General features: G+C 42.7%; 1 protein-coding gene across 1 annotated transcript in view; it reads left to right on the top strand.

The window, feature by feature from the left end:
- The window catches only part of MYO3A (myosin IIIA), a 158,265-nt gene that overhangs the window by 22,787 nt on the left and 108,730 nt on the right, over positions 1-26,748 (top strand). Inside the window, exons 5-8 of the mRNA XM_040988058.1 lie at positions 14,063-14,139; positions 20,189-20,334; positions 23,687-23,752; positions 25,111-25,266. Coding sequence (XP_040843992.1) covers positions 14,063-14,139; positions 20,189-20,334; positions 23,687-23,752; positions 25,111-25,266 — 445 coding nt within the window. The remainder of the gene's footprint in view (positions 1-14,062; positions 14,140-20,188; positions 20,335-23,686; positions 23,753-25,110; positions 25,267-26,748) is intronic.

Raw genomic sequence — 26,748 nt, 5'->3', positions numbered from 1 at the left:
GGTATTTGGTGCTCAGCATTATTAGTTATTACAAGTTTTGCTAAGGAAGAGTTACTGCCTGTTTCAGGTCCAAGAAGCACAATGGGTTCAACCTGGAGCTAATTAAGCAGCAACTCAAAGAACCAAATCCCCAGAGCTCCCCAGCCGGGCGGCCAGCAGACGGAGCCTGGCACCAATGGCGCACTGGCCGCCCGGGGAGGACGGCTCACCATGTGCCCATGGCGGCCGTCCGGGATCCAGGCATGAGACGCCCCGTCCTGAGACCCACCAGCTGCCAGGAGGCTGCTGGAGGTTTAAATAACCCAGGCCCAAGGTCGCGCCCCTCCCAAATCCCATTCACCGCCCCATGAAGGCGGCGGGTGGGCCCCGGACCTGCCCAGTCCCGGAGGCCTCCCCCCCTCGGTCTACTCACCCCGAAGGAAGCGGCCCCCGAAACCCAGCAGGCCCGGGGAGGACGGCTCACCATGTGCCCATGGCGGCCGTCCGGGATCCAGGCATGAGACGCCCCGTCCTGAGACCCACCTTCTATTGCTTTTTGCAGGCCATTAGATGGGAGATGTATTCACAGTGAAACAGCACAGGCACAAACGGACATCCATATCAGATGCTGGCATTGCAAGTAACGGCTTTACCCGTGACACCAGCCACGTTGCTACCCCTGTGGGCACATCCAGACTGTGAAATGTGGGTGAAACTCTTCCAGAGTCATTTCCTCCATCCTAAGAAGCAGGCAGCAGGAAGGATGGGCTCTGTATTCCCAGGATCCCTCTGTGTCTACTTGTAATGCTGAACCTGTCCCAAGCAGAAAGCCAACTCTGAGAAAGACAGCTCTGGCTGCGGGTCCTTGCGGACACAACTGAGCCACTAAGTCCATTGGTCTTGGAGGCTGCGTTGCCTGTGAAGCTTCAGTTACGTGAGATGCTGCGTATTCCTACTTACTATGCCAATGTTACAAAAGGCACTCTAGCCTGTACTTCTTCGGGGCCCTGACAGTCCAGTTCTGAAGAAACTTTTGCGTATTCTCTCCTCAGATCCCCCTTACAATTAGTCTGAGAGAGGGCTACCATGTTCTTGGGTTGGTTGACCTCTGCCCTTCTGTTGCTCTCCAGCTGAGTGAGGTGCCAGGTGCCTCCTCTCTACCTCTGCCTTGCACATTTCTCTATTTTTGTATTTTCCACACTGCATCATCATTCCCTAATTGGTCTGCAGATAGAGTTCAATGGACAGACAGGGACCGACTTAATTTATCTTGGTAGCCCTAACCCTCTGGGTACTCACTGACTGTGGTTGAATAGACAGATCAACTGTGAGTTCTCATTTCAGAAACTGATATGGGAGGAAAGTTCATTGATGAACTTTAGAAAATATTTTTAAGATGCAGATATATGCAAAGATTTTTAAAAGATAGTAGAAGAATAGAAATAAAGGATATTGTATTGATGCAAAAAAGAAAAATGAAGTCATATTTTTTCAGCATCTTCATTTTCCATGAACTCATTTTGAAGAGCCTTTGTGTTGCTCTCTGGTGTTTTGGTTTTGCCTAAGGATGCATTTGGAACTGCTGAGGAGGCTGGATAAGGGGTCCCCTCGCTGGAATACCTCACCTGTAACCAGGGTGGCAGTTTGCCCTTCGAGCTCTGAGCCAGGTGTTTGACTGTTTGGCTGGGTTAAGGTGTTCGTAGGGATTTCTTAAACTTCAAAACATAAAAATAAAAGACTTTTCATTGCTCCTGGGTAAGGCAGTTACTCCCCTCAGAACATACCATTGACTCTATTCTCAGACCAAATGGAGAACTTGATAGGCAACTTGACATCCAATTCCCTGGCTATAAAAGATGGTGTAATAAATATGACCAAAACTGAAAAGTCTTAAAAGGTGTACCTCAATAGATTTTTCAACCATTAAAGGGAAAAAAAATCCATAAAGGAGCAGCTCTGAGAAATGCAGCTTCCTGGGGTAGCCTTCAAAACAGACTATGTGAAAAAAATACATGTAGGTAATAAATAAGGTGGCCTTTTATATGACATTATCATAAAGTAGTCACAGGCTGCATAGTTAATGAAATAAGAGCTTGGGCTTTGGATGATCTGATTCGTACACTGGCCTGCCTGCAATAATTAGTAAAGGTTATTCAGTTGTTGGAGTGTTTGATACTAAAATGCTACTGTATTTTCATGTAACACAGTGCTAATATTTCTGTTGCCCATGATAAAAAAAAAACAGTTTCAGCTGCTTCAAAATGACTAGGAGAGTTTTATATGAAACAATACCTGAAGCGGGGGCAACTCTACCTACTAGCAAATCAAACCAGAAGTCAGTTTTCTCATTCTAAGGTTTAAATTGAATTTTCAGAGAAGGCAACATTTAGGAGTATGGGATTTGGGTATAACTTTTATTTGAATTTCTCACTTTCAAAATACAGTATGTGATCCTGATTGGATACTACTGAAGGTTTTAGAGGAATGGCAGGCACTTTACCCTCAAAATGTCCCAAAGAGGGCTCACCATCTCAGAAAGCTGCACCTTCTCAGAAACCTGCTTTGGGAAACAGTCAAATGCACCTACTTGTTGCTCAAGCCAGAGACTCTTCTTTGCTTTCACCTGTCGCGTGTGAAACTACAGATGCTTCTTCACTTAGGGTGGGGTTGCATCCTAATGAGCCCCCCTGTAAGTATAAAATATCAAATGAAAAATACATGTAGTATATCTAACCTACAGGGGGCCAGTGTTGTGAGATGGCCAATAAAGCCACTGTATGTGACTCCAGTATTCCATCTGGGCACCAGTTTGTGTTCTATCTGCTTCACTTCCAATCCAGCTCTCTGCCAATGCCCTAGGAAAAGCAGCCAACAATAGTGAAAATGTTTGGGTTCCTGATACCCATATGGGCAGACCTAAAAGAAGCTGTTTGGTTATTGCAACCATCTGAGAAGTGAAAAAACAGATGGAAGATGCCTCCCTCTGTATGCCTCTCTCTCTCTCTGTAACCCTGACACTCAAGTAAATAAGCAAATATTGAATATCTGTTTATCTAACTTAGGAAGCGCTAACTCACCACGGCATAGCATAGCCTGCCAGAATTGTGCTTATGGTTGGGTAAAAGTCTCCAACGCAGAGCCAGTTTTATAGTAGGCTGTATACCTCCTGGATATACACAGGTGGGTGCTGTGTAGACTTGATGGGATGTGAAGGCACTGCGAGCATACACAACACAGAGCATCACTAGGATTTCCTCGAGACCACAGAGCTAAAGGAGCTGCAGCTGTGGTTGCAGCCTTTCGTGGCTGTAGAAGATCAGATTGTACATGGCCAGCCTGTGAAAAGACTCAAACTCAAAATGAGATGTATAGTTCATGTTCTGCTTCATTGTAAAGCTGGAAAATAAGAAGTTGGGTCACCGCGAGTCAGGGACCTCCATCTGTAACTATAAAACTTGTGCTAGCCCTCCTCTCTCTCATCTGAACTGCTGCTGTTACATTTTTCTGACACTCCTGGAGTCAGATTGTATCCCACTTCTTCTCGACCTTTCTGCAAACTGGGTCCAGAAGGACCCTTTCAGAGATACATCCCACCCTGCCACCTCCCAGCTCCGCCTTCCATTCTGTGACTTCCCTTGGCCTTGGGGAAGGCATTTTTGTTTTTGGTGGTGGGGTGGGGGTGCACAGTCCTGTGTGCTGTCACAGAGGAAGCACCTGTTGATAACTGCCTTCTTTCTCTCCCTCTGTGTTCCGCAGCCATCCCCCACCCCCTTCCTACCACCTGTCAGCAAGGCTAAGCAGAGCCTTTCAACACCCTGTTCGTCAGCCAGGACTCTTACACACACTCCCTAGGGAAGCATTGTGAAATTCATTAACATGCTTTTCTCTGTGGCTTGTCCAAGAACATGATCTTCAACTTGGCATGCTGGAGTCATCCCTTGGTCTTGAAGAAATTAAAGATTCCTTCTTGATAGAAAGGAAGAGAAGGAGTGAGTCATAGTTAGCTTGGAATCTTCAAAAATAGGAATTTACAACAAGGCACAGAGTCCGTCTAGATTGTTCTATCTTCTTGTTAGCAGTTAGAGTTTCCGGGGATACAGCCAAAGGTTTCATGTAAGAAAGGAAAAGAAACACAAAAAGCCCTTTCCCTTTGTAGGGTGATGGTGGAAAGAGGTGACAGAAGGAGGCAGGAGAGTGATATGACAAGAGCTTATTTTTCTTGTTGTTGTTTGTTTGTTTGTTTTATATGAAAGGTTGAGAGATGAGATAAAAAGAGAAAAATCTACCATCTCCTGGTTCGCTCCCTCATTGCCTATAGCAGTGGAGCCATTTGAGCAGGTCAGGCTCACTCTGGGTCTCCCATGTGGGTGACAGGAGCCCATCTGCTTGAGCCATCACCACCCATGGCCTTCCAGGGTGAACACCAACAGGAAGCTTCAGTCAGGGGCAGAGCTGGGAATTGAACCCAGGCCCTATGATGAGGGATGTGGTTGTCCCAGGGAGCATCCTAACCTCTGCACCAAATGCCTGCCCTGAGATGAGCTTTTGCAAAGAGAAGATGAGGAGGAGGAAGACAGCTCCCATCCTTGCTTCCTAGGACACTTGCTCCACCTTCCAGAAGCTTCTGAAGCTACTGTGGACTAGACCTGGGTGAGCCACAATCTCGTTCCGTGGAGGCACATCAGTGATCAGGCAGATGAGCTGCCCAGGTCAGCTTTCCCACACCTTGCCCTTTATATCCAGAAATACCTGGAAGTAGCCAGTAATCTGGAGGGACTTTCTCAGGGTAAGGTTGCTCAGAAAAGCAAGGACTGGACTGTGAGGCACAGAGCAAGTCACAGGGCCAGACTCGCAGCATGTTCTCAACTCCAGCTGGGGTCAATCTGATCCTGCACCTGCCAGGAGGACCTATGAGAGGCCCTCTCTGTGAGAACAGACTTCAGAAGCACTGAAATGGGAAGCTACACAGCAACAATGCCAAACGAAGCACATGGGTTCAAGACTAGTGTCCCATACCTGAGGGCTTCCTTCCTTCCTCCTGCCACAGGAAAATAGACGAAGGGAGAAGAATGCCATCTGAGATGGGATGCAAATCCTTTTTTCTGTGTAGAGCAAATAGATGTGCATTCTGCACAGCCATTAAGACACTGCTTTGGACTACCCACATCCTGTATTGGAGTGCCCAGGATTAAGTCCTGGCTCTGATTCCAGCTTCCTGCTCCTGCACGCCTTGGGGGCACAATACTGCTTCAAGTATTTGGATCCCTAACACTCAGGTGGGAGATCTGGATTGAGTTATCTGCTCCTGCATTTGGTCTGGCCCATCCCCCAGCCATTGCAGGCAGCATTGATGGAATGAATCTATGTATGGATCATGATTTTTTTTTCTCTTGTCCCTTTGCCTTTCAAATAAATACATTTTTAAAAAGTTAAGAGTCTGTGGGATAGAAGTGAACTACCAAGTGTAACTACTGGCACTTTTTGGTTCCAAATATCAGCTATTACCTTCCTGGTGAAATGACGTCCCCTCATTTTCACTCAATGCTATACACATTAAAATAACAAAATTTAGAGTTGCCCAAACAGGTTGTCTCTTTACGTTTTAGAAAATATAAGTCGGGAGTCTATTCAATACTACGCTAAATGTCAAGTGACTTAATTATCATACATAGAAAATTCAGCTTGCTCATATTCATCTTGAATGCAAGTTTTCTAAATAGCGTTCTGTTCCTCTGTTAAGTGGAGCACACTATCATGGAAAGCCACTAGACACCTCACAGAGCACAAGGGCAAGTGGGCTTATAAATGTTATTAATGAAAAGCATTAGCAGCCCCTGGAATATAATCAATCAGTAAATAATATGATCTCCCAGGAGATAAGCCCCCTTAAGCAAGTCAACTAATGTCTGAAAAAGCAATCTTCATCTGAATAAAAAAAAAATGAAACATGGCCTAATTTTAAAGAGCAGTTCTCAGTTCTCATTTCTGCAGATTTCTCTCTGGGGAAACTGGCTCTTAATAGGACACTTAGTGTTTCAATACCAAAGAACAGGAAGTACTTTTAGTGATTTATTCGGACATCATTCTGATGACAGAATATTTTATAGCTTTCAATCTGTTACCCGCATCCCCAGTTTTAGACCAAGTCTCCAATGCATGATGAAGGCTAAAGGGAAATTTTTCTTTGTTAATAACCCAGGTTTTAGCATTAAGTGAGGCAGGTGCACCTAAAATGAAGACCTTCCTTCCTTTTTTTCTTTTCTTTTCTTTTCTTTTCTTTTCTTCTTTCTTTTCTTTTCTTTTCTTTTCTTTTCTTTTTCTTTTCTTTCTTTCTTTCTTTCTTTCTTTCTTTCTTTCTCTCTTTCTTTCCTGCCTTCCTTCCTTCCTTTCTTCCTTCCCTTCTTCTATCGCTTCCTTCCTGTATATTTCAGAACAAAAGCCAATCAAGTATGTTGCAGTTTGGCCAACTGTTGGGCATCTGAGGGGGTTGGGGGATCATTCATGCTGAAAGGCTGGTGTTGATGAGATCTGAGCATGGGGTGTTCATCCCCAAGTGATATAAGAAGGGCAGTGCCATAGAGTGATCGGGGAGACCCTGGGTAGATTTTCAGAGCCAGAGTGAAGTGAGGAAGGCGTCTGCGTGGGGAAGAAGTAGAGAGCAGACTGGTGCCCTGCTGGAACTATGACACCATCAGGAAATACTGAGAACATTGAGAGCCGGGTTTCTGCCAGCTAATGAATAGGAAAAAGGAGAAAATTGAATTGACTGGAATCAGAGGTAGCCATATGGACCCCTGGTTGTCCATTTATGTAACTAGATGTAAATCCACTCTAATGTATATATAGTGTGTGTTTGTATGTATAGTACCCAGGAGTATCTACCACATGAGTCTGCAGGCTTTGATTCCCCCAGGAGCAATATGCACTCAGCTCTTAGTTTCAAACAGTTCTCAACTAACAGAAAGCTGGGGTTCTTAGAAATAGGCTGACTTTAGACTTATTTAAGGTGGGCCCAGGCCTCACTGTGTCCCCGAAGTAAGCAAATACACAAAAGACAGAAGCAAAAGCCAACTTGAAGCAGTACTCACTCCTTAGATCCAGGAGAGTTTGAGCACAAGAAGAATGGGGATGCTGCTGTGGGATACAAAATCTTCATCGTTGGGGCTGGCACTGTGGCACAATTGTCTAAGCCACCACCTTTAATGTGGACATTTCATAGGAGCACTTCTGATTCAACTCCATGCTAATGCACCTACTAAAGCAGTGGCAAATGACCCAAGTATTTGGGTTCCTGGCACCCATGTGGGAGATCTGGATAGAGTTCCAGGCTTCTGCATTGATCAGGCTGAGTTTTGATCCATGTTGCTGTTTAAAAGTGAACCAGCAGATGGAAAAGCATCTCTTCCACCTTTGGAACTCTGCTTTTCAGATATATAAATGAACCTTAAACATTAAAGTTACAGGGCCCGCCATGGCAGCCTAGTGGTTAAAGTCATCTTCTTGCACATGCCAGGATCCCATATGAATGCTGGCTCGTATTCCAGCTGGTCCATTTCCTTTCCAGCTCCCTGGTTGTGGTCTGGGAAAGCAGCGGAGGATTGCCCAAAGCCTTGGGAGACCAGGGAGATGCTCCAGGCTCCTGGCTTTGGATTGGCTCAGCTCTGGTCATTGTAGCCACTTGAAGAATGAACCAGTGGACAAAAAATCTTTCAGTCTCTCTTTCTCTGTAAATCTGCCTTTCCAATAAAAACAAACAAACCTTTTTTAAAAAAATGATTAAAGATATATATATATGTGTGTGTGTGTGTGTGTGTATATATATATATATATATAGAGAGAGAGAGAGAGAGAGAGAGAAGAGAGTTCTTCCATATTATTGCTTACTCCCCAATAGACCATATAGTTGTGGCTGGACCAGCCTGAAGCCTAGCTCCTGGAATTCCATCCTGGAATTCCATCTGGGATTCCTGTATCAGAGCTGAAGTCCTATGGTCATTTCTGCTGCTTTCTCAGCTGAATTAACAGAAAAGCAGGATCACAAGTAGAACAGCGGGGACCCCGGTCATGCGTCTTCTAAGAAAGCAGCAGAAGGAGGGCCCAGGTACTTCGGGGCCTACTACCCATGTGGGAGACACAGATGGAGTTCCAAGCTTTTTCACCAGTCTGACCACTCCTGGCTGTCTGCCTCTTTCTCTCCGCCCCCCCCCATCTCTAACTCTGCCTTTCAAATAAATAAAAATAATGCGCTGAAATATAAAACCACGGAGAAGCGTTAGTGACTTGGCATGGAACTACAGGGGTCAATATTACTTGAATATTACGAATTTGGAAGCCAGAGGGCTAGTGCATTATAGGATTAAAAATAATACATTGAGAAAAAAAGACTAAAAGGACAACCATTTTTTAAAAGTTGAACAAGCTTTATAATTATGAGACCATACAAGAAAATGAGCACTTTCCTCAGCTAGAATATAGTTTTGTACTTTGGGGAGGTGGCCATTCACTTAGTTGGAAGCAAAGCCATTTACAATTCTTTTTTATATACATCTGAACTCTTAACAAGTGGACTCCTGTGGAGCTTTAGGACTCCCCCAAACCCGTGGGCTCAAATGTTCTGAGCCATATGTGTTTGTGTGTTGAAGTTGAATTAAGCTGTTGAACACAGTAGGAAATGGTACAACCTTTGAGTCAAAGGTTTTTAGCTGTAAGGGTCCAAGGAGAATAAGATTCAAAAGTTAATGTCATAAAAACAAAGCTCAGGGGTCAGGAACAGGGGCGGGAAAATGGAAGGCAACGGACACTTCTGCTGCCTCTTATTTCTTCCTCCGTGCTCACCAGCCTCTGTGTCTACCCAGCAGCCTCAGTCTCCCCAGGCAGTTGATGTATGGGTCCTGTGCCATCAACAAACGGATCCAGGCTCTCAGCACCCAGTGAAAGTGAATGGGAAGCAGGACCTCAGTAGGCCCAGCTGGCTCTGATATCAACCTGCCTTCAGTCAGTCGTGTCTAAGCAGTAGATTTAGGCAAGGCAGTTGGGGCTCTGCCATGTTGAAAGTGGAGAGGATACAGGAGGGGAGAGACAAAGATATTTTCTAGGGATTCCAGAGAACATTTTTTTTTCTCTTAATGATGTGCATTCTGAGAGATGTTTGAATAAGGTTTATTTATTTGATTTGCTTACTAATTATTTATTTATTATTTACTTATTCATTCTTTATTCACTATTTATTTGACTTATTTATGTCTTTCCTTTACTGACTTAGTCCTCAAATAGCCTCAACAGCTAGGGCTAAGCCAGGCTGAAGCCAGAAGCCAGGAGCTGCAGCTGACCCGAGTCCTTGAGCCATTCTCCACTACTTTCTCAGGCTCTCTACAAAGCAGCTGTATTAGAAGCAGAGAAGCCAGGACTCAAAAACCATGCAAGTACCAACTTAATCTACTAGGCCACAACACCAGTCTTTCTGAGAGATATTTAAACTTTCATGCATATTGACCTTAAATTGCATAATTCGATTATATCAAAAATTATATCATGTCTAGGAAGTTAAAAGCAGATTATAGACATTTTGAAAAAATTTCAATTTAGTAACAGGTAAAACAAAATTTTCTGCTTAGGTTTTGTTTTTTAAGGAGGATTTATTTATTTTTCTGAAATGCAGTGTTTTATAGAGCGGGGACAAAGCAGAGAGGAGACAGAGAGAAAATCTTTTATGTGCTGGCTTATTTTTCAAATGGCCACAATAGCCATGGCCCAAGCAAAGAGGCACCAAGGGATGACCTGAAGTGTCAATTTAAGGTTCTGAAGCCACACACACACACACACACACACACACACACACACACACACACACACAGGTCTGCTATCTACTGATTCCCTAGTGATGGCTACAGCCAGCCAGGGCTGGACCAGGCTGAAGCTGGGACTTATGCACTTCATCCAGGTCTCCTACATCTTCTGTTGCTTTTCCCAGGACATTAGCAGGGAGCTGAGTTGGAGGACAGGGACCAGCATCCATAGGGAATGCTGGCATCAGAAGTTGTGACCTTTTCTGCTATGCCTCAATGCTGGATGGGACTAAAACAGTTTGAGACACTGTAAGTTCAAAAGTGAGGCAAAATGCCAAAACTCATTTATGTTAACTTCTTTCTGATCATCACAACTTTGTCTTGGAAGGGATTATTATTGTCTCTTCTTGTGTTTTTATTCAGTCCCCACCTTCTCCTGGCTGCCCTCTCCTCTCTGTGTCCCTGAGGTTTTCCACATTTTATCATCTTCCCTCTTAAAATGATGGTGTCAGTCTTTGCCTGCACCTTTTATTCCATCAGTTGCTCACTGGAAAAAGTGATTGTGCTAATCTCCTTTACTCCTGAGGGCTCCCCAACTGATACTTTGAGTCTCTGTTGCCTTGGCCAGTAGTTGATGTTAATCATTTCCAATAGAATGTGCATTTTCCCATCTTCTTAGCTACTTCCATTATCAGAATTTATGCTAGTATAAAAATGCCATTTGGCCCTGGGAAAAAGATTTTTTTTCTCTCCCTCCCTCTGAAGTGTATTAACCTGAAAGTGGTCAGATTGGACTTTACAACCGTAAAGTTGCCTTAAGGCTCTTGAAGCTATTTGGTTATGTTGGTGAAGTTACCTTGAGGTTGAATAGGCATTGCAGAGGTTGATAAATGCCTTCCTGTGTGTCCTGTTTTTTTTTTTTTAACTGGATATCACCCATCTCTCAAACTTAGATTTCTAAGTAAACTAGATGCATTTTTCACGAATTTGAGTCTTTCTTTTTTAATTTTTTAAAGCTTTATTTTTATTGGAAAGGTGGATATACAGAAAGGAGGAGAGACAGAGAGGAAGATCTTCCATCTGATGGTTCACTCCCCAAGTGACTACAATGGCCAGAGCTGAGCCTATCATAACCCAGGAGCCAGGAGTTCTCCCAGGTCTCCCACACAGGTGCAGCGTCCCAAAGATTTGGGCTGCCCTCGACTGCTTTCCCAGGCCATAAGCAGGGGCCTGGATGGAAAGTGGGGCCGCCGGCATTAGAACCGGCGCCCATATGGGATCCCGGCACGTGCAAGGCGAGGACTTTAACCACTACGCTATTGTACCAGGTCCCAGTGTTTGAGTCTTTCTTATGATTCCTTCTTCATTTTCTGGGCTGAAGTTTTCCTTTTACCATACTGTTACTCCCACAAAAACTCTGTGTGATCTTTCCGTAAGATGTCAACAGATGCCAAATGATACTTGAGGCTCCACAGTTACTATGACCCATTACCCTGTCACTCGTAGAAAAAGGAGCATGAAGGGTGTGTGCAAAACATTGCTGGAGTTTGACAAGAAACAGATACATTTTTAGTATAATTTTTTAAGGATTTATTTATTCTTATTTCAAAGGCAGATTTACAGGGAGGAGAGATAGAGAAGGTCTCCCATCTGCTGGTTCACTCTCCAGATGTTCACAATGGCCAGAACTGAGCTGAAGCCAAGAGCCTCTTCCACATCTTCCACGTGGTACCGGGGTCCCAAGGATTTGGACCATTTTCCACTGCTTTCCCAGGCCATAAGAAGAGAGCTGAATCAGAAATGGAGCAGCTGGATACATATTGGCATCCATATGAAATGCCAGTACCACAGAGTGTGAAGGATTAGCCTGTTGATCCATGGCACTGGCCCTTTAGTTTTTATTTTAATTTAATCTCTTACAACCAGCTTCATATAAATGTTTTATCATCTCCATACTAATAGACCAGCAAACCTACAGAGAATAGTTTGTTATCTATATATAATCTGCTTACTCAAAAATATCTCATGTTTGAAATGCTTGATTCAGCATTGAGTGGACCAAATATTTGCCTTAGAAAATTATTTAATCTCATATAAACATAAACACAGAAAGTCTCTTTTCAGTAAAAGGCTGAATGAGGATCTGGCACAGTGGGTCAATGGCAAAACTGTCACCTTGCAAGTGCCAGAATCCCATATGGACACCAGTTTGTGGCCTGGGAAAGCAGTAGAGGATGGTCCAAAGCCTTGGGACCCTGCGCCTGCACATGGCAGACCTGGAAGAAGCTCCTGGCTCCTGGCTTTGGATTGACTCACCTCTGGCCACTGAAGCCATCTGAGTGAAGAGTGAACCAGTGGATGGAATATCTTCTCCTCTGTATCTGCTCTGCAGATCTGCCTTTTCAATAAAAATAAGTCCTTAAAAAAAAAGAAAAAATGTTGAATGACTCTAAGCTTTTATAAACTCACTGTGGATTATTATTGCTCATGTAATTTTCTGGATTTTTAAAGATATATAATAATTATGATTTTTATTGAAGATCTGCTGGCTTGAAGCAACAGAAATTAATTGTGAGTGATATAAATGGAAATGCTGGAAATGCTGACTGACCACAAAATCAAGGGCACAGCTAAGGGACCTGATGTCCCCATTATGATCCCACGCCTGTGGCGGCTGATGGAGCAGACCTTGGGCTACTGCGATTGGTTGACCCAGCTGTAGCACCTCCTCCCTGAGTATCTGCAAAAGATTCACATTTCCAAGAAAATTGGATAGTCTGGCTTGGGCCACATGCAATTGCCCAAAAACTTCTATCAGCATTGTTTTCCCGTGGCCTTGTGACCCACATGGGGAAGCCTCAAGGAATCTCTCTGTCACTCTGACTTTAGCTATAGATATAGATATAGATATAGATATAGATATAGATATAGATATAGATATAGATATAGATATAGATATAGATATAGATATAGATATAGATATAGATATAGATATAGATACAGATATAGATTCTTATAGGAAAAGACAAGATCAAGGTTTCAGTGTTAGATATTATTTTTTTTTTCTGAAATGTAAAGTGCCTAGAGGTAGGAGGCATATTTTGGACCAAAATTTTTTTAAAAAAGCATATTTTGAAAAAAGTGAGATTTTAGAAAAATTTTTAAAACTTCCAAGAACAGATTAGATAATGACTTCAAATTGGAAAAGAGATTTGGTGAGCATGTTTTTCCCCATCAGGTAATTAATCCTTTAAAGGCAAAATCTGAAGCTCGTGTATTAAAATTCTGTTTAGAACAGGATTTATGCCTAAATGAAGTCATTGCTGATGGATACAATTAATGATGAGCAAAAGCACTGCTCCCCTCTGCCCAGGTATATTTCTACCACTGAAATGCATACTTGATCAAATCCATGCTTTGACACTCATGATAGACGTCAAATGCCATCTTTGAGAAATCAGAATGTTCCTGTTTTAAAGAATGCCTTTTCTCTACTGAGTATCAGTCACCTGAGCGTAAAACTCAGAGACTTTTCAAAGCAGGGAAATCAGGCAGTGGAAGCCCATGGTTTGCACCTAACCTCTAGAAGGCCAAAGGGCAAGGGCAGTATGTGTTCAGAAGTCAGTTGGTCCTTTGCTTAAGGAGCAGCAAGGTAAAAATCAAGATGAGAGTCAGTTATGATGATATCCAGTCAAGGGGAAGCATTTAGCTAAAGTGCTGCATCATAGCTCTTCCATTCTTAATCTAAAAGAAAGTGATTCTGTTTGTAGTGTGGAGTTTAATAGACATAGTTAATTTGAAACTTGTGGTCAGATCAGGTGTGATATCCTAAGTTCATAGATGGAAGATGATTTTGTGCATATTCACAAGTTATGTACTGGTCATCCAACCCCACGTAACACTTTCTTAAATTCACTGGAATTTGTCAGTGGGCAAGAGGAGGAAGGAAAAAGCACAGGATTCATATCCTGATGCCTTGCCAAGACACAGCCCAGAAAGTGGTGTAAGCTGTACACCACCAGAAGCATTTGGGATTGGTGTGATTACAAGCCCACCAAACCCCAGCAAGGGAGAACAAGGCTTTACAAACAAGTGGGATTCAGCTGTGAGAATTACGAAAAAGGGGGACAGTTCTGTTTGGCTATGCACAATTCCTTAGAATCCTTCTGGGTGAAGGTCAAGCTCAGGGACAGCATGCTTTACAGGCACAGCATCCTTTCTTAGTCTGTAAGAAAAAGTAGAGCAGCTGGTTTCCCTCCACATGTGTAAGCCTCCCGTCTTGCTGCTCTCGTTTGCAGGTGTATCCGCGCAGCTCACCAGCACCCGGCACCGTCGGAACACGTCCGTGGGCACGCCGTTTTGGATGGCTCCTGAGGTCAGACAGCGTTTTCATGAAGACAAAAAGAATCTTTGATTCTCTCCGATTTGCGTTTTTATGTGTTTGCTCTCTTCTAAGGAGTATTTTGCAAACACGGCAGAAGAGACTGTCAGTGGTGTGATTTTGATGTGAGGATTTTCTATTTTGTTTTTGTTTTTGCCTCTTTTTTTTTTTTTTGAGTGTGTTAGAGCACTGCAGCTGTGTGGCACGTGCTAGATGGGTATCTGAATCAACGGAAGGTGGAATGAATGAGCAGATCAGACGCGGTAGGGAGAGCCTACTGACTTAGAGCTGTACTTTTCTCACTACATTTACTTTTTATTGTTCAGCATCTATCTGTAGCTTGTGATCTGGTTATTATCCGCGCTGGCTCCAGTGCTGCCCCAAGGGGCTGTGTTTAGGGTCCTGGGTTGAGCCACTGAGACTAGGGTCTGTGCTTGCTTAACACCCCAGTTCCCTTTGGGAAATTGCAAATGAACTGCCAAAACAGGAGAAAGGAAATTTTCAGGAGGAGTCTTCTCCCCGCAGTCCCAATAAATGCCTTCAATCTTTTTAATTACCTTTATCAAAAAAGAACACTTACTTTTGAAAATGCTCTCTGCGCCCACTGGGAAAAGCTCTGCTATTTATCTACTCTTTTCTAGGGAATGAAGAGGGGAGAAGTGATTCAAACACCATATTAATTTTGCAAAATCTTATAATTAAATTTGTTGGAGGATTAATTCTTGAGGTTGTATTTGATCACTGATTCATTGCTACTTATAAAAAGATAAACTTAATATAAAATGCAGAGTGAGGACAAATTATTTTATGAAAGTTAACAATGCATTAAAAAGCTTTGTAGGGGCCCGGCACGGTGGCCTAGCAGCTAAAGTCCTCGCCTTGCCCAAACCAAGATCCCATAAGGGTGCCAGTTCTAATCCCGGCAGCCCCACTTCCCATCCAGCTCCCTGCCTGTGGCCTGGCAAAGCAGTCAAGGATGGCCCAAGGCCTTGGGACCCTGCACCCATGCGGGAGACCCAAAAGAGGCTGTGGACTCCTGGCTTCGAATCTGCACAAGTCCTGCCGTTGCAGTCACTTGGGGAGTGAATCATTGGACAGAAGATCTTCCTCTCTGCATATCTGCTTATCCAATAAAAATAAGTAAATCTATGTTTAAAAAGCATTTTTAGGGCCCAGCGGCGTGGCCTACCAGCTAAAGTCCTCACCTTGAACACGCCGGGATCCCATATGGGCGCCGGTTCTAATCCCGGTGGCCCCACTTCCCATCCAGCTCCCTGCTTGTGGCCTGGGAAAGCAGTCAAGGACGGCCCAAAGCCTTGGGACGCTGCACCTGTGTAGGAGACCCAGAAGAGGTTCCTGGATCCTGGCTTTGGATCGGCATAGCAATGGCTGTTGCAGCTCACTTGGGGAGTGAATCACGGGACGGAAGATCTTCTTCTCTGTCTCTCCTCCTCTCTGTATATCTCACTTTCCAATAAATAATTAAATCTTTTTTTTAAAAAGCATTTTTAAAAAATGATTGCTGGGTGTAATAAAAGTAGGACACACAGGCTAATGTTGTAGCATAGCAAATTAAGCTGTTGCTTACAATGCTGGCTTTCCATTTCACAGTACTAGTTTCAGGCTCGGCCACTGTGCTTCTGCTCCAGCTCTGTGCTGATGTGCCTGGCAAAGCAGTGGAAGGCGGTCTGAGTGCTCCAGCCCCTTGCACCTAAGCGGGAGACACAGACGCAGTGCTGGGTTCCTGGTTTTGGCATGGTTCAGTCTCAGCCATTGCTGCCTTGTCGGGAGTGAACTAGCAGAGGGAGGATTCTCTGTCTCTCTTCCTTTCTGTCACTTTTCCTCTTTTGTTTAAAAATAAGTATTAATCAGTTTTAAAAATAGGACATATAGACATATAAATACAAACAAAATTGAATGAAAGAATCTCAGATGAAAGTTTCTTTAACCTGCTGATACAATTCTAGTGATTTTTAAATTTACAGAAATGTATAAATATGGGAGGTTAATAAATCGTGGTTATTATACCAAACACTATGTGTTGTTTGGCTATTTTAACTAATAGACTATTATGTGATACAAGATATGAAATTATGTTCATGCATATTTAATACCCTAGCTTTATGTTTTCCTATGTGAATTTATAGTAACAAATCCATTATTGTGTATGTAAGTTCATAATTCAGTGAATACTTTCCTTAATAAGTAATTACTTAAGAACCATTTTTCTGACAAATGAAATTTTTCTTTAAACAGGGAAGATTTGCTGCCATTTTTTTCAAGCTGGCATGTAAACATATGTTCAAGATTTTATCGCTATGAATTATATTCACTTATTTACAAAAAATACTTCATAAGCCCAAAGAACATATTTTGCATAATCAGCTTTCTGGTTAAGCAAGACACCCTATATCTACCACTTCTGTGTTATAAATGACAAATTTCAGAGAATTAGAGAACAATAAGCTGAGCAAATGCAAATATAATCACCCTAGCACTACAGGAATATTTTAATAGTCTTCCAGCTTCGGAAGCAAGCTTGTTATCGACTGAAACGTGGAATGCTCAGTTTGGATTTTTTAAGCTGGACACTGTGTCCCAGGTAACATTTTTCTGCGATGTAAAGGCATCTTTCCCCCACACTGGGGGATATGTGTGCCAGGATGAAAAGGATACAGGGAATCATGACTGTGATAGGTGTATCACAAAAATCAGGGGATCCCTAAGTCAGGACCCCTTGGACATGAAAGGGGATGGTGTTTATAATAACTCCAAGACAGCAAGCAAATCAAGAATGATCCAGATGAACTGAGAAATAAATTCACCTGAACTTACGGGGAGATGTTTCTGTACTACATTTAGGAAGTTATAAAACAATGCATTGTTTTGATCCAACAACCATATTGAGGGGGAAGGGAAGCACAGGTATTAAGTTATTTTATTCTATTTTATTTTATTTTATTTTATTTTTATTGTAAAGGCAGATATACAGAGAAGGAGATACAGAGAGAAAGATCTTTGTCTGCTGGTTCACAATCCGAAGCCAGGAGCCAGGAGCCTCTTCCACGTCTCCCATGTGGGTGCAGGGTCCCAGGGCTTTGGTCCATCCTCCGCTGCTTTCCCAGGCCACAAGCAGGGAGCTGAGTAGGAAGTGGAGCAGCCAGGATACAAACCGACACCCATACAGGATCCTGGCAGATGCAAGGCGAGAATTTAGCAACTAGGCTATCGTACTGGGCTCATGAATGGATTTTTAAACTTTTAATGGGTTTATGGAACTATAAGTCACATGACATGGAATTCACTCATTTAGTGGGTATTAAGGTTTTTTGTGTCTGTTCCCAGAGTTGTAAAGCCATGTTATGCTTAGGATGCTTAAAAAGTTTTTTTTTTTAATTATTTTATTTGAAATTCAAAAAGAAGGAGACAGCAAGGGGGATCTTCTATTTGCTGATTCACTTCCCATGTGACTTCCAAGGCTGGGGCTGGGCCAATCTGAAGCCAGGTATCAGGAGTTTTTTCTGGTCTTCCATGCCACTGCAGGATCCCAAGGACTTGGAGAATTCTCCCCTGCTTTCCCAGGTCATCAACAGGGAGTTGTAGCAGAAGCAGAACAGTGGGGGCTCAAACTGGTACCCATATGGGATGCGGGCACCATAGGCAGAAGATAAGCCTGATACACCCTAGCGCTGGCCCCAGCACACTTTCATTAAGCCCTACAAGAACCCAGTACTCCATTGATCATCACTCCCTATCTGGAAACTTCCCCACTCCAAGGACCCATTCATCTGTTTCTTGTCTCTTGCATCATCCCTGTTCTGGACATTTCAGGTAATCATCCAGCAGGTGACTATATATGCGGCTTCCTCTACTTAGTGTGCTATTGTCAACATTCATCATACTCTAGTATCTGTCAGTTCTCCTTTCTTATGGAGGCATGATATTCCCTTGTAAATGTAGATCAGATTAGATTTGTCCATTCATCAGTCAGCAGGCACTTGGGTGATTTCCATGTTGTGCTGTTGTGGGCAACACATTTACCCTGTGCGTTTTAAGGTAAAGCCTGGTACTCCCGTGCTGCACTTTCTGGTTACAGCAATATGCTCTTGTGTGAGATTTAAACATTCTTTCCAAGGATTTTTAGCTCATAAGATAATGTCATCATCATTCTAACTCTGACGTGGGAAGCTGTATTCCTTCTTCCTGTCTTTCCCCTTCTCTATCTATTTATGAGCATATACACAAGGCATTGATAACTTGTGAAAGTTCCTGGTAAATGAGATTTAAAGAAATGTTTGTACCAAAATTTCAAAACCACTTCAACAAGCTGTATTCAAATCATTTTAAAAGATCAGACCTGGTGTGATGACCTAGCGGCTATAGCCCTCGCATTGCATGCACCGGAATCCCATGCGGGAGCTGGTTCTAATCCTGGTGGCGCCACTTCCCATCCAGCTCCCTGGGAAAGCATTCGAGGATGGCTCAAAGACTTGGGACCCTGCGCCCACCTGGGAGACCTGGATGAAGCTTCAGGCTCCTGACTTCAGAACAGTGCAGCTCCAGCAATTGTGGCTGCTTCGGGAGTGAATCATCTGCCGGAAGATCTTCCTCTCTGTTTCTCCTCCCCCTGTATATCTGACTTTGTAATAAAAATAAATAAACATATTTTAAAAGATCATGGAATTGTGTATTTTAAGAAAATAAGTATTGATTTCAAAAAATTTTGCAGGAAAGCAAATATTTGTTTTTAACTTTTTACTTACCTGAAAGGCACAGAAATACCCACAACAGCTGGATCTGGGATCAAGTGTCTTCACTGACATCTTACCAGTGGCAAGCATTTGGTTCTATCTTTTCTGAATGACAAAGGAGTTCATGCTCCAGAGTCTAAATGTTACCAACTAAACTCCAGTTTGCCAAAACACAGAGTTTTTAAAACACGTTCAGCCTTTTAGTAGAGTCAGAAAGATGAAAGTTCCCAAGTTCACTGTACGTATCTTCTTACAGTACCGTAGTTAAATGATGTGATGCAGCCTGTCATTATCTCCAGATCACTCATTATTTTTCTTGGGAGTTGACATTCACAAAAATCGAAACGATTTTTACATGTAAAAACATTCCATGTTTTTCAACTCGGTTGCAGTTGTATATTTTTTGTGGACTCAGATATACGGTTGATAAATTTTCATCAACATCTTTTTTTTGTTGTTCAGTTTGCTTTTACTTTATAAATGTATAACCATTTACATCCCTCCAAACTTGTCTCATTCTTCACTTGGGTTCCTTTGCCTTCTGGCTGCAAGTAGACATAAAGTGATCTGACCGGACTGCCCTCACATGACTTCCTTTACTTGTTGTGTTGTTTTTTGAAAGGGAGAAAGACACAGGGATCTTTCCTTCACTGATTCAATCTCCAAATGCTTGTAACAGCCAAGACTGGGCTAGCTGCAACTGGGAGTAGCAGCTGGGTGCCTAACAGCCCCAGCAAATGCCATGTAATGCTTCCATAGGGGTAGCAGGGACCCAAGTGCCTGAGCCTTCATCTGCTACTCTCCAGGGTGCACGTCAACAAGAAATTGGAATCAGGAGGGAAGCTGGGATTTAAATGCAGGCATTCCAATACGGAATTCAGGCATCTCCAACATCTTAGCAGCCATGCCAAATGCCTGACACTACTTCCATTACTTTTAAATCCCTCAAGATGACTTTCGCCCAGGTGGCTTCATTCCCTCATCAAAGGGCTGCTGAGTGACTCCATCCCTTTTCATCTGGGTCATTGGGTTTTTTTTCCTCTTTCTGCTTTGTAGTTTGAAATTATTCTTTATCATGGGATTCTTTCTTTATACTTTCCTAGATGCATGAAAAATCTGCCAACAGAATTTCAGTGCTCAAAAATACCGATATAACTGATTTCTTATTTTCTGCTAAGTTTGTTTTTCCTTGTAGCTCTCAAATTCTATTGGATTAAACCTTAAGCTTGGATCTAATCATGCACTATTTGGCTAAGTCACAAACTTCACCTTCTCATCATTGCTTTCCATAGGTGATTGCGTGTGAACAGCAACTGGACACCACTTATGATGCTCGGTGTGACACTTGGTCCCTGGGTATCACTGCCATTGAGCTGGGTGATGGAGATCCTCCACTTGCAGACCTGCATCCCATGAGAGCCCTCTTCAAAATCCCCAGGTCAGACCCTACTGTCAGCAGGACCAGTTCTGCAGCCTCCTCCAGGCTCAGAGTGGTCAACAAGCTCACCTGGAAGAATATTCAGATTTACTTCAACAGTCGAATGCCTTGGGATTTTACTTTGCTTCTATGACCCTGTATTTACAGAGTGGTGCCATTTCCCTGATCTAAGTTGAAGAGCATTGTCTTGAGTATATCTTTTTGTCTTGGCTAGGATTTGGCCTCAGAATTTAGCACTTTTCTCTGTTCCTTATCCATTTGCCAGCAATCCAGAGGGCACCCTGGTCACTAACCAATACCACAGTGGCCTGTTTCACTTCCCTTACCAAGTTAGGAGGGTATTTGTTTTCTTATTACTACCTGCTAAGATTTCTCTCTGATCTAGGCTAGTCCAAATCTAGGAGCCTGGAGCTTCTCCAGGGTCTCCCATGCTGGTACAGGGGCTTAAGGCCTCAGGCCATCCTCTGCTGCCATCTCAGGCCATTAGCAGGCAGTTAGATCAAAAGTGGAACAATCGAGATTTGAACAGACACCCAAACAGAATGATGATTTCTCAAGTGGATTAGTCTACTATACCACTATACTGACCCTGTTCACAACTTTAACATAGGAGAATTATAAATAAAATGTACCAATAAAGTCATGGTAACTTTAAATACTCAGGTAGAAGTATTTTGAATATATTAATGTAGAGCAGCAAATTTAGAGGAAAATTCCCTTTGGAGCTGTGAAAAACTATTCTTGGCAGATGTGCTTTCTTCTACTTTTTGTATCTCCAATTTCTCTAAACACTGTTAATATTTGTGTTAAATAATTACTACATATTTCAGAAGACATATATGAACAGATTCCCTGTCTTTATTATAGGTATGTCATTTTCAAAATCTTGTTTCAGGGCTCCACCTGGTACCTGAATTATAATTAACAGTCCATGCAGATCCTTCCTGACAAGGAGCCAGGATGTGCCACCAGGGTAGATTATCAGATGTCCAGTTTGTCACCACATACTCCACTATACAAATGTGGTCCTGGTCCTATAAAACTCAGAAGCAAGTATAGAAAGCTGTAGCACAGAATGTTCTAATCCTCAAGAAACTAGGATTTGTTTGGATTTCCTGTCCAATGTGTATGCCCCAAACTATACCTTAGATATATGTTATGTTACATAGCAATTTTAGTATTAATTCAGGCTATATTATTTATAAAATCAATGACCTGTTTGGTAAATGGGGGAACAAGGTTACGGAAAAGAAACTGAAACATGAGCTATACTAAGCACAAAATATTTTGTTAAATTCAGCGAAAACATAGGATTGGCATTCATTGTGACACTGAAATAAGCCAGTATAAGCAGCTCTGGCAATGGCTTGGGTATCAGCTGCCCAACTTCCTGCCAATGCACCTGGGAAAGCAACAGATGATGGCCCAGTGCCTGGCCTTTTCTCATCCATGCAGGAAGCCAGGATTCAGTTTCAGCTTGGCTCATACCTGGCTGTGGTAGTCATTCATGGAGTAAACCAAAGGATGAGAGATCTCTGTTTCTCTCTGCCTCTACCCCTCATCTTCTCCATCTCCCTGCCTTTCAAATAAATAAATGTCTTTAAAAATAATTTTTAAAAGATTAATTTTTATTTCAGAGTTACAGAGAGAAGGAGAAAGAGACAAAGAAAGATAGATTTAATCTGCTGTTTGACTCCCTCAATGATCAGAGCTGGAACTGGCTGAAGCCAGGTACCTGGAACTCCATCTAGGTCTTCCATGTTGGTAGCAGGCACCCAGGAATTTGGGCCACCCTGCTGCTTCCTAGATACATTAGCAGGGAGCTGGATCAGAAGTAGAGCAGAACAGGTGCTCATATGAGATGTCAGCATTGCAGACCATCAGCAGCAGCTTAACCCATTTTTGCCACAATGCCAGTCCCACTTTTTATGTATCTCCCCACGGAGCACCAAGACCGCTGATTGTGCAAATACGTAGAAAAAAGGAATCTGAAAAACTACCCAGTTCTGACCATTCTGAAATCATCCAAGCTTTCTTGTGGCAAAGTAACCCAATAAATCTTAAACTAGGAAATTTTCAAGAGGCCAAGAAACAATAAACTAGACCATTGGAGGAAAGTATTACTTATTGCCATGTTCATCTAGCTTCACTTGTGAGCCAAACTTGAGCATGATGCGGGGCAAGTGAGTAGCTAAGCCTCTCCCCGCTGAACCCATATAATTGTACATGAGGTTCACAAGAAGCCTTTCAAGGAGTAGTGCAGAGCTGCTGATAAAAAGCACCTCCATTCTTTTTGTGCCGAAATGAACATTTGGTAGCACTTCAACCTGCTCAGCCATCACACCTCGGCTGATCACATGAAGCAGCCCATCTCCTTGCCAAGTAATGCTTCTTTGTAGCTATCAGCCCGCCAGAAATACAGAGGTTTGCTCTGCTTAGAATGAAACAACTGACTAATGAAATCTCTGAAGTGGTGTTCAGAGCCTTGTAGCAAATAACATGCTCTAGTTCCTTATATGTGTAACACTTTTACGCCCCTTGTTTCCTGCTATGAATCTAATAACAAAAGCATCCCGACTCCTGAAACCATTTCCTCCCAGATCTAAACAACTCCCCCTGCAGGTCATCCCTTGGCACCCACAGCACTCCTCTGCTGGACTAACAAAATCTTCCCCCGGTACTCACTGTTTCTGTTATGTTAGGTATTGATGGCTTGGCTTAGGGCTCACAAATAAAAGCCAGTTTCTTTAAGAGGAAAGAAAAAAAAAAAGTGAACCATTTAGTGCTTTGCATTATGGCACAGCCAATTAAGCTATCACTTGCAACTCTGGCTGCCCACTTCCACCCAGATCCCTGCTAATGTGCTTGGGAAAGCAATGGAAAATGGCTCAGGCCTTGGGACCTGCACCCATGTAGGAGACTCAAAATAAGCTCCTGGATCCTGGATTCAGTTTGCCTCTGTTCTGACCATCACAGTCTTTTGGGGAGTGAACCAGCAAGATCTTTCTGTCTCTCTCTCTCTCTCTCTCTCTCTCTCTCTCTCTCTCACACACACACACACACACACACATTTTTTCTTTTTTACTCTGCCTTTCAAATAAGTACATCTTTTTTGAAAAAAAAAAATAAAACATTGGAGATACTAGGTCATATATTAGTGTTTTCAGAGAACCCACCATTTTATATCAAGAATGACTAATTACCCATTTTTGAGTTGGGAAATAATGCTGATTCTTAGTCATAACCGGCAGATCTTGTCACCGTGGCCATGCCTTAGCTTGTGGGGCCCAGCGTCTTTGTATGCTTGGACTGACCAGTGTACACAATCCATATCTGGCTCTTCTTTTTCCAGGAATCCACCACCAAAACTAAGGCAGCCTGAGCTGTGGTCAGCAGAGTTCAACGACTTTATCAGCAAGTGAGTAAGACAGAGACACTGCTAACTGTGATGTCAGAACAGACCTTTTAAGTGATGCCATTGCCCTTCTCAGTCTCTCCCAGAAGTTTCCATTCTGTTCTAGGAAAGAAGTAGCAATAGGCCCTTCAAATGTCTGCTCAGAGAGTGGGCTCTGGGTCTTGTGTGTCCACAGCTCTGCTTCTGTACTTTCCTGGCCTCTCCCCTCTCTCCTATACACACTCTCCTGTCCACCTGCCTTTTGTCACTGTGCCCTCACCGTCTCCACTGAGCCATGATCTTCTCAGTTACTTAATTTTCCATTTCTCTCCATTATTAACACTCATTACAGTGAGACAATTTTCATCAGGATCAGTGAATCGCATAATCGTGTTTAGAACATGCTTATGCTTTTGAAATTCAATGAACAGTTTAAGTAGGACAAATATTTGGTCAAGAACAATGTCCCCAGGCAACTGAATAGGAACTAGGAGTCTACAGTATCTAAAAATCTGATTATAAATCTTCATCACAGTTTTATTCCACCTTCACCTTCAACAGGTAAGGTGTTGGAAGACCCCCTTGGTTAGTGCATTGGAGAGAGCATCAGTAGAAGTTAATCTGGCAAACTTCACAAAAGAAATGTGACTCTCCCTTGAGATCTGATAAGTGTGATTGCCATTTCTTAAATATAATACAGTTCAGAGCACCTGCTCAGGGATGTTGCCAAGTGAAGGTGCAGAGGCCAAGGCTCATCTAGTCTCCATGTGTTCTCACAAACTGCCTCTCAGCCTCTTTAGAGGGAAGGGAGGCAACACTGGCTGTGTGTACCAATACCCCTGGTTCCTTCCACATGCATCAGTGGATGTGAGCTCTCTCTCCTTTGACCTGTCAAGAAGCAATGATACACATTAGTCCTCAAAAGACATCTGACCTGCGCTTCAGCATCCTCAGTGGGTTAGCTCTCACTCGTCACGTGGGTTAGCAGTTTTTACAACCAAGAAGCCGTTGAAAGCATTCACAAAGGGAAATGAAAAATGTGTGTTCACTTTGCGTAAGTGTGGAAACTGGAAAGCCTTCATAGGCACTGATCTTTAGCTTCTGACTTTGGACCACTAGTGGAGATTCAGAGTATTTACTCCCATGCAGGCATACCACCAGCTGGGAGACTGGGGAGGTGGCGTGTGATTGAAAATCAGCATCCTGGCCACATCATTACCCACAGATGCATTCACCTTCATCAGCAGGTGTTTCATCATATTCTACAGTTTAACAATTTTTTTTGAGATGAGCCTGGGCTGAACGCGTGTGGGTAGCATCATTCTCTTCTGTTAGTGTTTTAGGAATGTGAATAATCACGTGTTCCTATTTTGCCAGTGCAGGTGCCTGATTAAAGATTATGAGAAGCGTCCAACAGTGTCAGATCTGTTGCAGCATAAATTCATTGCCCAAATTGAAGGCAAAGATGTGATGCTACAAAAACAGCTCATGGAATTCATCGACATTCATCAATGTATGGGAGGCACGGAAAAGGCCAGGTATTCCGATGCTGTCTCGAGAATCCAAAAACTCCCTTAAGACTGTAAAGCTTTACAATGCAGTAATTATAAAGGTTTTAAAAAAAAAGGCTTTGTGAAGTGCCCTGGTTGTGACCATAGCTTTGCAGGCGTAGTGAGTAGCTGGTGTTGTGTGGCTCCCTGAGTTTGGTCGAACTTCTGGCAGCACCCTTCCAGCAACTTCCTCAGAATGCAGCATATTTTCTTCATTAGAGGATGGGTAGGGACATATATTTTCTTACATAGTTTCTTCTGCTGGCCTATAGTTCGAGATGTCAGATCTGGGATTTCGGCAGTGCCCTTGGAGTCTGTCTGTCTGTCTCTCTTTCAAATAAACGTTAAAAGCTGCTATAGAAAACAGCTGTATACTAGACACTGAGTTAGGTGCAGGACTTGCACCTTGGAATTACAGGATGTATTCTTGTTATCCCATTAAAAATTTAGAATATGTTGTCAAAACAAAAACTTATGCATTACTCAATTAAGGGAACTTTCAGTCGTTATTCTTTTCAGCTATTGATTCTTTAATTCTTTTTCTCCTGAAAGGTAAATGTTGAAACTTCCAAATTTGCCTTACGTTTTTTTGGTAAATTTCTTCCACATTCTTCATCCACTCATCAGTCTCTGCCTCGTGCCTCAGTCTCTGCATTCTTCCATGTGTTTCTGATTCGCCAATTTTCTCATGGGACTGGGCTTGGTCTAGAAGTGAACACATTTATTACATTTTCCGTTAATTCTGTGTCAATATCTATGATTTCTCTTTTTTTTTCCTTTTAACTAAATATTTTATTTTCACATCTTACAAGATATTCATATAACACAAACTGTCCCACATCTAATAAAAAAAACTGATGGCTTGAACCAGATACTTTTAATGCTGCATGGTCGGGCAACATGGTAGTGTGTCTCCTGTCTGTGAATCCTTTGAGCTGTTTCAAAGGTGTCCATGTTGTGTAACATACACAAATGATCAAATATCAGACCAGCTCATTTTTTTTCATAAATTCTATTCTGTTCAGTTTCTCCTCGAGCTTAAAGATTTTTTCAAAATCTTTAAAATCTGAAAAGCTGCTTTCAGATTCGCATTTCAACAAAGCTGACGTGTTCTGATTATTGAGCTCATTTGTTTACTTAATACGTAACCTCCTTCTATAGATTAGCATTTCAGCATTTCCTATCTGGATGAGAATGCTCCCGATTTCTTTTTCCTTTCCACCCACATTATCTTCTTCTTTGTGTGTTTTGCTGTCACCATAGTCTGACTTCAAGATCCCCCAGTCCAGAGCCCTTCCTACATCAGGATTTGAAAAGCATTGCAGACCTGGGGTGAGAATGTAGTCTTCAGATCTGTGATCCATCCTGAAGTCTCAAGCACTCAAAGGCAGGTGCAGTGGTTTCCCACTTTTCTCTTTCAAGTGGGGTACCCCCACATCCAGTCCCATTCGTGCCCGCAGTCCTGGGTCA

This window comes from Ochotona curzoniae, unplaced genomic scaffold (genome assembly GCF_017591425.1).
Source record: "Ochotona curzoniae isolate NIBS_2020 unplaced genomic scaffold, NIBS_Ocur_1.0 contig_4797, whole genome shotgun sequence".
In the NCBI taxonomy this organism is placed as follows: Eukaryota; Metazoa; Chordata; class Mammalia; order Lagomorpha; family Ochotonidae; genus Ochotona; species Ochotona curzoniae.
The sequence above is the reverse complement of the archived record's forward strand: the minus strand, read 5'-3'. Positions and strand labels throughout refer to the sequence as shown.